This window comes from Ochotona curzoniae, unplaced genomic scaffold (assembly GCF_017591425.1).
Source record: "Ochotona curzoniae isolate NIBS_2020 unplaced genomic scaffold, NIBS_Ocur_1.0 contig_2754, whole genome shotgun sequence".
Lineage (NCBI taxonomy): Eukaryota > Metazoa > Chordata > Mammalia > Lagomorpha > Ochotonidae > Ochotona > Ochotona curzoniae.
Window position 1 is genome coordinate 680,137 of NW_024465582.1, and position 10,574 is coordinate 690,710.

The 10,574-nt window shown below is 62.8% G+C and overlaps 1 protein-coding gene across 1 annotated transcript; it reads right to left on the reverse strand.

Annotated features, from left to right (window-relative positions):
- Positions 1 to 3,572: 3,572 nt before the first annotated feature.
- IRX2 (iroquois homeobox 2) lies at positions 3,573 to 8,134 on the reverse strand. The gene is made up of 5 exons (XM_040977640.1): positions 7,660 to 8,134; positions 6,134 to 6,539; positions 5,246 to 5,974; positions 4,636 to 4,709; positions 3,573 to 4,185 (listed from the first exon to the last, which is right to left on the reverse strand). The coding sequence occupies exons 1-4, from the start codon at positions 7,903 to 7,905 to the stop codon at positions 4,657 to 4,659; spliced, it is 1,434 nt and encodes a 477-aa protein (XP_040833574.1). The 5' UTR covers positions 7,906 to 8,134; the 3' UTR covers positions 3,573 to 4,185; positions 4,636 to 4,656.
- Positions 8,135 to 10,574: the final 2,440 nt, after the last annotated feature.

The following is a 10,574-nucleotide window of genomic DNA, read 5'->3' on the forward strand; positions in this document are numbered from 1 at the left end:
GACCAGAAAGCAAATATCCCCGAAAATAAGTGAAGGTAATTATAACCTTGCTGTTGACACTAACGATTAATAATTGATCGGGACCCTACAACACAATACACATCACCAATTTATCTCCTGCACACTTTGCGTGTCCCCTGGGCACTGTCTGTGAAGTCCCTCTCCCGCGCGGCAGGCAGGCAGCCCGAAGCCTCACGGGTGTTCTCCAAGAAAGGGAGATTGAATTTGTTCTCAGCTTCACAGAGAACAAAACAGCCGAACACCTTAAAATAAAAAGCATTCGTATGATCTTGGGGCCAGGTTTCAACAAACACAGATTCTTCCTTCTTATACCTGGCATTGCCACGGAACCGGGGTCTGTATTTCACAAGCCATTCCTCTTCTTACTGACATTGCATTTCCGCTGGCAACGTCTTCTGGGGGGACAGGAGCCTGGGGCCCCGGCTTGGGGAGGTGGAGGAAAGCACAGGGCAGTGGCCTCCCAGCCCCTCCAACTGTGGCCTGGGCGGTCCAGGAGTGGCAGGGCCTGCAGGGACCCTGGGGCCGCCGGCTGGGAGCACTGTGCAGCTTCAGAATTATGTCGTCATCGAGGACTTCTTACACGAAGCCCTTCCCAGTGTCGGGATTTGTCTGCGGCACAAAAGGCTCTGGGTTCATCAAAGAAAGCCGTGCCACGGTGATCTGCAGGAATCCAGCAACTGGATTCACCCAGTTGTTCCTCACATCGCCCCTCGGGTTGTCACATTTAAAAAATAGTAATGAAAATGTTATTTTTTGAAAGGAATTGACACACACATAGCTGGCAGATGGACTTCCAGACTGCAGTTGGCATTCCAGGCTGCGCTGTCACCTGGGGGAGACGCCCTAATCCCAAGGACCTGCTCACATTTTCAAAGGCCCGAGCCCTGAGTCCTCTGCAGTGGCTGAATCCAGCCGTGCCCGCGGCGCGGGGCTGGGGCAGGGTCCCTTCCCGCGGGCTTTCTACCGCGCGATTAAAACCAAGTCAGCTTCACGCAGCTACACGAAGCCCGCGCGCGGGGGTCGGGCGGTTGCAGGGTGGCTACTCAGGCCACGTTTGCTTCCTCCGCGTAGAGGCCGCGGCCAGGGGTGGGCGCAGGAGGCGCGCCCCCGCGCACTGTCGCTTCGCCTCGGCTCTCCCCGCCCCGCGGCCCCCCGCCGCGCGCAGACAAAGGTGCACCGAGCGCTTTTCAAGTTCCAGAGCCAGTTGCCCGGCAGCTCCGCAGAAACAATCACTCTTTGATTGGGAACAAATGTTGACATTTGACGGCCGCGGGCCGCCGGGCAAGCGCCCGGGGTGCTCACCGCAGCGCCTGCCCCGCGCCCCCCCAACCAGAGATGAAAGCGTAGATTCCGATAAACCAGCTCCCCACAAAAAGGGCCGCGCGGGGCACAGAGGGCGGAGGGGCTGGCGGCCAGGCCTGCACCCCAGGGGGACGCGACTTGACCCTGTGGTGCCTGTAGCCCGGTTGCGGGTCTTGCGGGGGTCGGGTGGGGGTGCCCAGCAGGTGCGGCGCTCCGAACATGGGCTGTCTTTAACAAGCAGGCTTTGAGGAGCTAGTCTTAAAATACAAGTAAACAGCACGCCCCGTTGTGCCCGTGCTTCCCTTCCTGCATTCTCTCATCACTGGATCCCTCCCATCATCTGCGAGTCTTATGTTCTTACTGTACAGGTTAAAACCAAGTTGCCCAGAAACCGAACCAGGTCAGGAGGCAGGGTGGGTGAGCTAGGGAGTTTTTGAGAATTTGTTGGGCATATAAATATCAAAGAGCCCCGCTCAGCCCAGCTGATCTCCTGAGCTGCTCTGGGTTTCACCAGCGTGGAGGCCTGGGGAGTGGGGGTGGCTGGGAGGGACCTGGGGCTGCCACAGGCCTTGTGCCGAGAACCCCAAGCCCAGCACCGCCAGCTATGCTCTCACCCAGGCGCCTGCTGGCCATCTCCTGGGCGCCGTCTTGCACCTGCCTTGCCCTTGGTTCCCCCGGGTCTTGGAAGTGAACTGGGACAGGGACACTGCAGCTGTGGATGGCACTGTGTCCCCGCTGAAGTCTGGACAGGGACTGGCCTTCCAACCCAGACTCAGGCTCTCCCTCGCCTGGGAGCTAAAAGGCTTCTTGGGCGATTCCAGGACGGTTTTGTGTTTTTAACCCAAGGCAGGCAAGCAAGTGAAAGCTCACAGGCACTTCCCTAGACGTCTTGCTTCCAGGCGCGTAGCAGCTTCCCGGGTGAAAAGCCTTTCCCGCAGGGCTGGCCTCCTCAGCGCTAGCTGGTGGGCAGGAGAGAGAAATGGCTTCCAGATCTAAGGGCAAAGGCACCTAGAAGCAGCACAATGCGTGAGAATAGGAAACCGAAAGCTCCTAGCACCACCTGGGTGGGTCCCCCAGAGGGCCCCTGCCCCGCGGCAGCCTCCCCGCTCTCTGGGGCTCCAGCAGCCAGCAGCAACTCCAGGGACCCTTTCCCAACAAGACTGTAGTGCCACTCCTTTCCATGGCAGGAAAGAGAAACTGCCCAGGAGAGATCCCGTTTGTCAACATCAACGGGTCTCGCGGCTTCCCATCCTCAGACAACTCAGCCGGCAGATGTTTAGACAAGATTTTATAAATTGTTCAATATCAGCCTGTAATGAACCCCAACTGACCACTCCGAAGCGCTCAAAGCCGCTGAGACCGCCCTGCTGGGATGCAATAATGCCCTCAGCTGCAGCGTTATTAATCACAGGATAAAATAGATGAACCTCTTGAAAAATAAGTGTATGATTGATTAAAAGGCAATCTAAGAAGCCATTATTCTTGTTTTATAACCGTCAGTTATATTCACTCAATTTATCTTTGCAGAGGAAATAAATGATTGTTCGTCTCTTCTCTGGAGTCGTATTACGTGGATATCCATATAATTCTGCTGAAAATTAAAGTGACAGGCTTGTTGCTTTTATGATCCTAATCAAAGGAGATATGTTACTCGGCTACAAATTTTAGACTTGTCCTATAATTAGAAAGTGAGTAAGGCAATAAAGAGGCCACAGACTAAGGCCCTTTAAACTTTTCTTTCCCTGCAGGGTAAGGCAGGGCAGGAGCTGAGCGGGGACTGCTGTCTGCCCTCTGCGTGGCCCCTGAGAGGAGGAGAGCTGACCACCTGGCTGCCAGGGCAGCCCGCTCTGCAAACAGCAAGTACTCCATCAGCCCCTAGTGCAGCGGAGGGGCGGGGTCCCCTCCACGGTGATGCTGTAACAATCCCCGTGTCCTGCCTTCCAATAGGATCCAGATGCATGGGAAATGAATGTGAAATGCATAGGGGTGTCAGATCATTTTATTTCACCAAGTTAAAAAAACAGGTACACTAACAAGTCATTTGCATATCCACTGGGGTCTTTTTATCTGGCAAGGCACCTCTACAGATTGTGGGCACACGGGGTTCCCCCTGGAGGTCCTCTCTCGCCTTGCCTGCTTCTCCAGGGGTGAGCTGAATCCACACAGCCTTTAATGTTTTAAAAAAATCAGCTCACCTGCTGGCTGGGCTCCTGGGCTCCATCCCGGACAGCATCCCCAACACCGCAGGCATTGTAGACTAGGCTGCTTTTATTTACAAGTTCAGATATAAATTAGTAAAGAATCCGTGTTAAACAACCAACAAAGATTGTATAACCAGCAACGTTCAAATAAAAACCAGGCAGGATTTATTTACAAAAAGAGTTTAGATTCCATTGCAATACAACTTGCATAAATTACTAGAAGCTTTTTATATCATTATAAAAATAAATATCAAATTTGTTTCCACTTGGGAAGTACTCAAGTTCTTCAATCACGCTGTATCTCTACTGTGTACATCTTTTACAAATAAACTTTACAGAAATCCATCACACCTAGAGGAGATATACAGATATTTATATATACCATGGCGATGAAGTGAGTGATTCAAGAGATCCTGAGAAAAAACAGGGAAGTTTGCAAAAGTCACACATACATCTGGAAGCTATACTATGCTGACACACTCAGGTATGTCCGACAGGAGTCCTCGGGCCACGCTCTGCGGCGGAGAGCCGGCTCCGGCTCACGCTGGCGCAAGATTGTCCAGGTCTAGAGGAGTGAGGGGTGCAGCTTAGGAACTTGGGGACAGAAACCAGTCTGCTGACTTTTTATTAGTATTGTTTCCAAAGCAATTGTGACACCTGCCTGTGGACCAAGGAAAAATAACCAAATCATCCCCAATCCTCCACCGACACCCCACCCCCGCACATGGTCCACGGAGTCAGGGCGAGCCGGGCACCCTCGCTCCGATCTGACAGACCTCTCCCCGAGACCGGCCCACGGCCCCAGAGCGAGCAGGCTAGGCTCTCTCCTCTCTGCTTCCTCTGCGGAGCTGGGGGCAGGAGCTCGCCTAGGCCAAGTCCCTGTGTGTGGAGGGGGTGCGCACTGTGCCAGACTGGGGGGGCGGCGCTGTGTGTGTGTGTGTGTGTGTGTGTGCACGCGCGTGCAGATTCCAGCTAAAAAGGACTTTTCCTTTACTAGGAAGGAACCAGAGAGTTGCTCTGCCCCTCCCCCACCCCGACAAGAAGCAAAAGGCCGGCCTGGCTTGGCTGCAGTGGCCTGGGGCCCAGGGGAGGCGCGCCGGCGCCCACTTACGTGCGTTGCTGTGCGGCCCTTCTATAGGTAGGGCTGGACGCCTCCGCCAACCACCGCGCAGGCCTCGCTCGCATCTGTCGGGGAGGGGGCGGTGAGTCAGACCCCCACCCGGCCAGCAGCCCGCCCCCACCCGCGCCCGGCCACTCTCCTCCACGGCTGCTGCCAGGGCGCCTTTGGGCCCTCAGCTTTCTCCTTTGGGTTTTCCCCAGGTGCCTGGCCAGCCACGAGGCCACTGGGACGAGGGTGAAGCGGGAGACGAGCTCTGGCGCCAGCGGGACTGGCGTCCCCGAGCCACAGGGAACAGCTGTCCCCTTCCTGGACCCGGCTTGCGCGGCGGCGTGACCAGAGTTTGGGGATTTTTTTTTTTTTTTTTTTTGCCTTGCCCAGACCCTACAGTCTGGCCTGTACAAGCAGCAGCAAAAATAGCAAGAAATGGGGAATTAAAGGACGAGAATGAGGGCCCACCCAACCTCTCTCCAGGACCCGGAGCCTCCCTCTCCCTGTCCCCCACATGCAAGGGTCTCGCTGGCCCCAGGCCTGGCTTTTCCAGTAGTCCCAGATCACCGGGGCCAAAGCCCACTCTCCCTCTCCGTGGAGCCCCGCAGCCTACCTTTCTTGGGCTCGTAGCCGCCGCCTCCCGGGGCGCGGTAGTGCGGCTCCAGCGGGTGCGCGGCCGCCTTGCCCGCGTCGCTGGCCGCCTTGGGGGCGGCGTGCAGCGCCTCTCCGGAGGCAGCGACCGCCGAGTTGTAGCGCAGCAGCCCTTGGCCCTGCAGCGCCGCGTTCAAGTTCCCGTAGTTTGTGTAGTTGCCGTAGAAGGGTGAAGTGTAATAGAGGTGGCGGCCGAGCAGCGACGAGGCCGGGTAGGGCGAGCCACCGGGCGGTCCTCCGGCCGGGGCGGGCACGGCGGCCGTTGAGGTTCCCGAGGACCCACTGCCGGCGCCCAGGCTCGGCTGCCTGAGGTCCGACGTGGCGATCTCGGCTAGCGACCACAGCTTGGGCTTGCTGCTCGGGGGCTGCGCGCTAGGCGACGTCCGGCTGCCCAGGGCCGTCTTGCCGCCTCCACCCCCACCGCGGGGTGCGGCCTCGGGCGGGGGGCTCAGCAGCGGCGCCTCCACGCCGGTGAGCGGCGACGAGGTCGCAGGCTTGGGCGGCGCCAGGTCCCGCGCGCCCTCCTCCTCTTCCTCCTCCTCTTCGTCCTCGTCCTCCAGGTCGTCGTACTTGTCCTTGCACTCGGAGCCCGACTCGCACAGGGGGTCTGCAGTGCGGCCCGGCAACTTCTCCCCGTCCGACTCGGCCGAGCATGAGTGATCCGTGAGCGAATCCACGTGCAGGCTGATCCCTGCGGGGGCGCGGGCACGGTCGGAGGTTTGCAGGGACAACCCGGCCCCTCCAGCCCCAGATCGGGCTAACCCCCTGGCCTCCCTGTAGGCGCACCCCGCCTGGGAAGAAGGTGCCCAAGGCCGTGTGGGGCGGGGCGGGGAGTTTGAGGGGGGCTCACCTTCGTCCTCCGCGGAGGTCTCGGTGCCCTCCTGCGCCTTGTCGGAACTCTCGGCCTTCCCCCTGGCACCATCGCCCTCGTCCTCATCCTCATCCTCGCTTTTGTTGCGCGGGGCCCACGTCATCTTGTTCTCCTTCTTGAGGCGCCGGCGCGCGTTGGCGAACCAGGTGGAGACCTGCGTGAGGGTCATCTTGGTGATGATGGCCAGCATGATCTTCTCGCCCTTGGTCGGGTACGGGTTCTTGCGGTGCTCGTTGAGCCAGGCCTTGAGAGTGGCCGTGGCATCGCGCGTGGCGTTCTTGCGGTACGCGGGGTCGTTGAGCTGATAGGGGTAGGCCGCGCTGCCGTATGGATGGTAGCTGATGGCGCCGGTCATCCCGGTCGTGTGTGCGTCGTACGGGGCGCCCTGGAACCAACAAGAGCCGGTGAGGGCGAGTGGCCAACTGGGCGCTTCTCCCAGCCACGGAGCGGATCCGGCAGCGGGCAGCGTGAGGGCGCGCACCGAGAGAACCAGTCGTTAATCAGAAAAAGGAACGCGGTTTATTCTCCACTTATTTCCGAACTCTTCGCCCTTCCCAACAGGAGATGTCTCCCGCGAAACGTTCCTAAGCCGCGTGCGAACAAATGCTCAGGGCCGCGCGCACGGGGGACCACAGGTCGTTCCCGGACACCTCACGTTTCCGCAGGGGCTCTGAGCGCGGCTGCCACCGCTCCGATCTCCGCCCCGATTTGGTTAAAAAAAAAAGAAGCCAAAACAGCGCCCCCACCCCCCAACTCCACTCCTCCATTCACCACGCAAAAGCTGGGCAAATCCAATTTGCAACTCAGAAGCCAGCCACCGTTTCGAATTCTTCAAAAACGCTGTGATTAGCATTTTAATTCCTCCTTGAAACGTTTAAATTTCAGTCCTCCCCAGACTTGGCCCAGGCCTGGGCGACCCCATCCGCGCCCTGCAAGCCCACCCTTGGCCTAGTGGTGGCCACGAGTCCCCACCCTCCCCATGGCCTCCCTCGCCCGAGATGTGCTTAGTCCCCCTCCGATTGCCGACCGGAGCACCCCTGGCGCCGGCCCGGCCGTGGAAAAAGGAGCCTCCCTGTACGAACAGGGGACTCGGGCGGGCGCAGCCTGCAGGGCCCTCAGTCTCTGCCGGACCGACGAAAGCCAAGCCGGGAGCCGCAGCCGGATGCGCCATTCACTGCTGCCGCGCCGCGATCCCACCGCCCTTCCCGCCCCGCAGCCCGGCAAGTGGTAAATGCACCGAACCGCCAGGTAGCTGCCCCGGGGAACCCAGCGGCGCCTCCGGAGCCCCCGGCCTGCCCGGATTTCTCACCCGGGCTGCCGAAGGGGTGCGGATCCCCGGCTGAGCTCAGCGATCCTCACCCCGCTGGCCGCCTCTGCCTTCCCATCCTGGTTCCCGATTCCGCACGCGGCGCGGCTGCCCCCGCGGGTGCCTCGGGAGCCGGTCCCCACGCTTCGGCGCCAGTCCCCCCACCCCGGCGCTCCGCGTCCCCACGCAGCGCGGTTACCATGTAGGACGGGAAGCCGGCGGCCGCCGCCGCGTCGGCCGAGTACTGCAGCGGGCTGCCGAAGCCGGTGGCCGCCTGCGCCGTGAAGGCCGCCGAGCCCGGGTACGGGCTGAAAGCCGAGCCGGACGCCGAGCGCGCCAGCTCCTCGCTGCGCGGCGCGGCCAGCGCGGACGCGCCGTACGCGGGGCACGAGTAGAGCGCCAGCGAGCCGGGCGCTTGGTACAGGTAGCCCTGCGGGTAGGACATGGTGGGCGCGGGGCGCGGGGCCCGCGTCACGCCGAGCAGCGGGCAGGGCGCGCGGCGCCCTCCATCCACCGCCGGCCGCCCGGGCCGCGGGGCCGAGGCAGGCCCGCCCGGGCACTGGCCGGGGCGGGGGGCGCGGCGAGGCGGCGGCTGCGGTGGCGGCGCGGAGCCGGTGGGCGCAGCCGCGCGCCAGGCCGGCGGTCGGGCTTTGGGGGAGTCTCGAGTCGGGAGTGAGGAGTTGAGGAAGGAGCGCTCGAGTTTCCGAGGAACATTGGAACGCCGAGCTGTCCGTCACGCGCTCATCTGCATATTCGGGCGCCCGCCCCTCCCCTGCTCCGCCCGCCGCCGCCGCGGGGCCCCGGCCGGGGGAGGGGCGCGCGGGGAGGGGCGCGGGCGGGAGCGCCGGCTTTTGTGGCGCAGCCGCCTTCCTCGGAGCTCCGGCGCCCGGGGCCGCCGCTCGCCGCCCTGCGCCGCCCTGCGCCGCGCACCCCGGCCGCCGAATTGGTGCGCCCCCCTCGTGTCCGCACGCGCAGCTGCGAGGCCCGGTCACCGTCCTCGGTCCCACCCCTGCCTCGCCCCCAGCTCGGCCCTGACGGACCGGGGTGGAGGCCGCTCAGTCGGGCCAGGCCGGTGCGCTGGCGGAGGCCGCACGGCCCCGCGGATCCCAGACCCAGAGCCTCGGGGGAGGCAGGCGCCCCTGTCCCGAGTGTCCGTCCCGCGGCCCGACGCGCCCCAGCTGGCCGGCCGATCGCGGAGCGCCCCGAGGTCGGCGGGGGCGGCCGTCTCCGGCTCCCGGGGTTCCCCCTTGCCTCCCGCAGCCCTTTCCTTTCGTTCCCAGCAGTGGACAGGCTCTTCGGACTCCTGCGGAGGAGTGGAACCGGCCCGACCGGCCCGCCTGCCTCACAGGTACCCCGGGATGGGGGCGTCGCGGGGCAGCCCCCGACGCAGGCAGCTTCAGCTGGGACTCGGCGTTCTGAGTCAGGCCGAGGGGTCGCCGGCGGGGGGCGCTCGGGGGTCGTACGAGGTTCTGCCCAGGTGCCCGAGCACACCCAACAGGTGCCGACCCGGCGCGTGCGGTGACGGCTCGGCCGCACTGGGGTGGGCGCGGAGCGGGGCGCGGGGGCTGCGGGGCACTGCGCCTTCGCGTCTCTCCCCAGCTCCGAGGCCTCAGCAAACTGCGGCGCTGGACTGCACAAGGATGCCTCCTCGGCCCGGGCCTGCAGGCCGGCGGTTCAGGTAGGTGCAGTCGTGTGGTCCCTCCCTGCTCCATTAACCCTGGGCCCCCACCAAGCCTCCTACCCGCTCTTTGGCCGACACGCCCCCGCCCCGGCTCTCTCCAAACCACACTCTCACCTTGCACAAGGTCCGACAGCGTGCACGGTGCAGCGGCGCAGAGACCACCCGCCCCGCGCCCTCCTGGTCACCTCCGGCAGGTGTTTGGCCCCACAGGCCGGCCCGTCTGGGGCATCCCTGCACTCCCCCAGAGCGATCCCCTTTCCCTCCTCCATCCACAGCCCCAAGACACCTGGTTCATGGGGAACCCCCTCGGGCCATTCTGCGCCTCCCAGATTAAGTGCGGGGAGAAAAAAAAATATCGGGTCTACTTTCTACCTCTGAGGCCCAGCGGCCTGGAGCCCTGGCGTCCCCTCAGGCCGGCTTCTGCTGCGCCCTCATTAGCATCTGGACTAGTGCTTTCTCTGCCTGCTCCCGCGACCCTGTCCCCTGAGCCAGAGCCTTGCCGGGGCAGCAGGGACAAAGCCAGCGCCAGTTACAACCCCAAGCAGCGGCTGCGGAGCCGGCGCCCAGGCTCCAGCCGCGATCTTTTGGTGCATGAACAGGGCGCACCGCTGTGCCCGTGCCGCCTTGTGCCCGCTGGAGCGGGCGGCTGCCAGGCACGGCTTCTCCCTGCCCCGCCTGCGTTTTGCTGCTGCCCTACACACGTCTCCCCTTTCCGCCGAAGTCCGAATTTTGCAGAATTTTGCAGATCGCCACCCCTACAAGTAGAGCCTATAGTACAATAAGATGCCCACGCAGAAAAGAGCGTGGGAAAATCCGTGCTCTGTATTGTTACTGAAATAAACTCCGCCTCGCTCGGAAGCATCTTTATTAAAAACAAAACGAAAACCCCACTTTGCATGGGTTTAGGTTGGCTAGGTGTTTGCTTTACGCCAAGGGGCGAGAGGCCGGCCGCCAGGGTGGAGGCCTCGCTTCGGAGCGGGGCTGTGTCCCGGGCCTCTGGGACACCGGGCGCCCTGCTCCGGGACGAGCTGGGGTCCTGGCGCTGTGCACTGCGATTCGGGCGGCTCTGGCTGGCTCCACCGACTCCCACCCGCGCGTACAGTAAAGGAAAGGAAGGGAGAAAAGTTATCACTGCTCCTAGTGAGCCTTCAGTCTGCGCAGACTGTCCTGCTGCGAGTGTGCGCATCCGGGGGACGCAGCCACGTGCCCCAAGAGCGTGCTTGTCTTTTCCGAGGTCCGGCGCGGGTGGAACCGTGGTCAGCGGCCAGGGCCTAAGCTTGTGGCCGCCACCGCGGCGTCCCGGGGCCTCTCCGAGTGGCGCGCAGCTAGCTGGCGCGGGCGGCGAGGGGGCGCTGTGGCCTGCGCTCGCGGGCCTGGGATGCGCGGCGACGCCCCTGCGCCGGGCGCGACCCGCCTCCTCCCGCTTCGTGCTG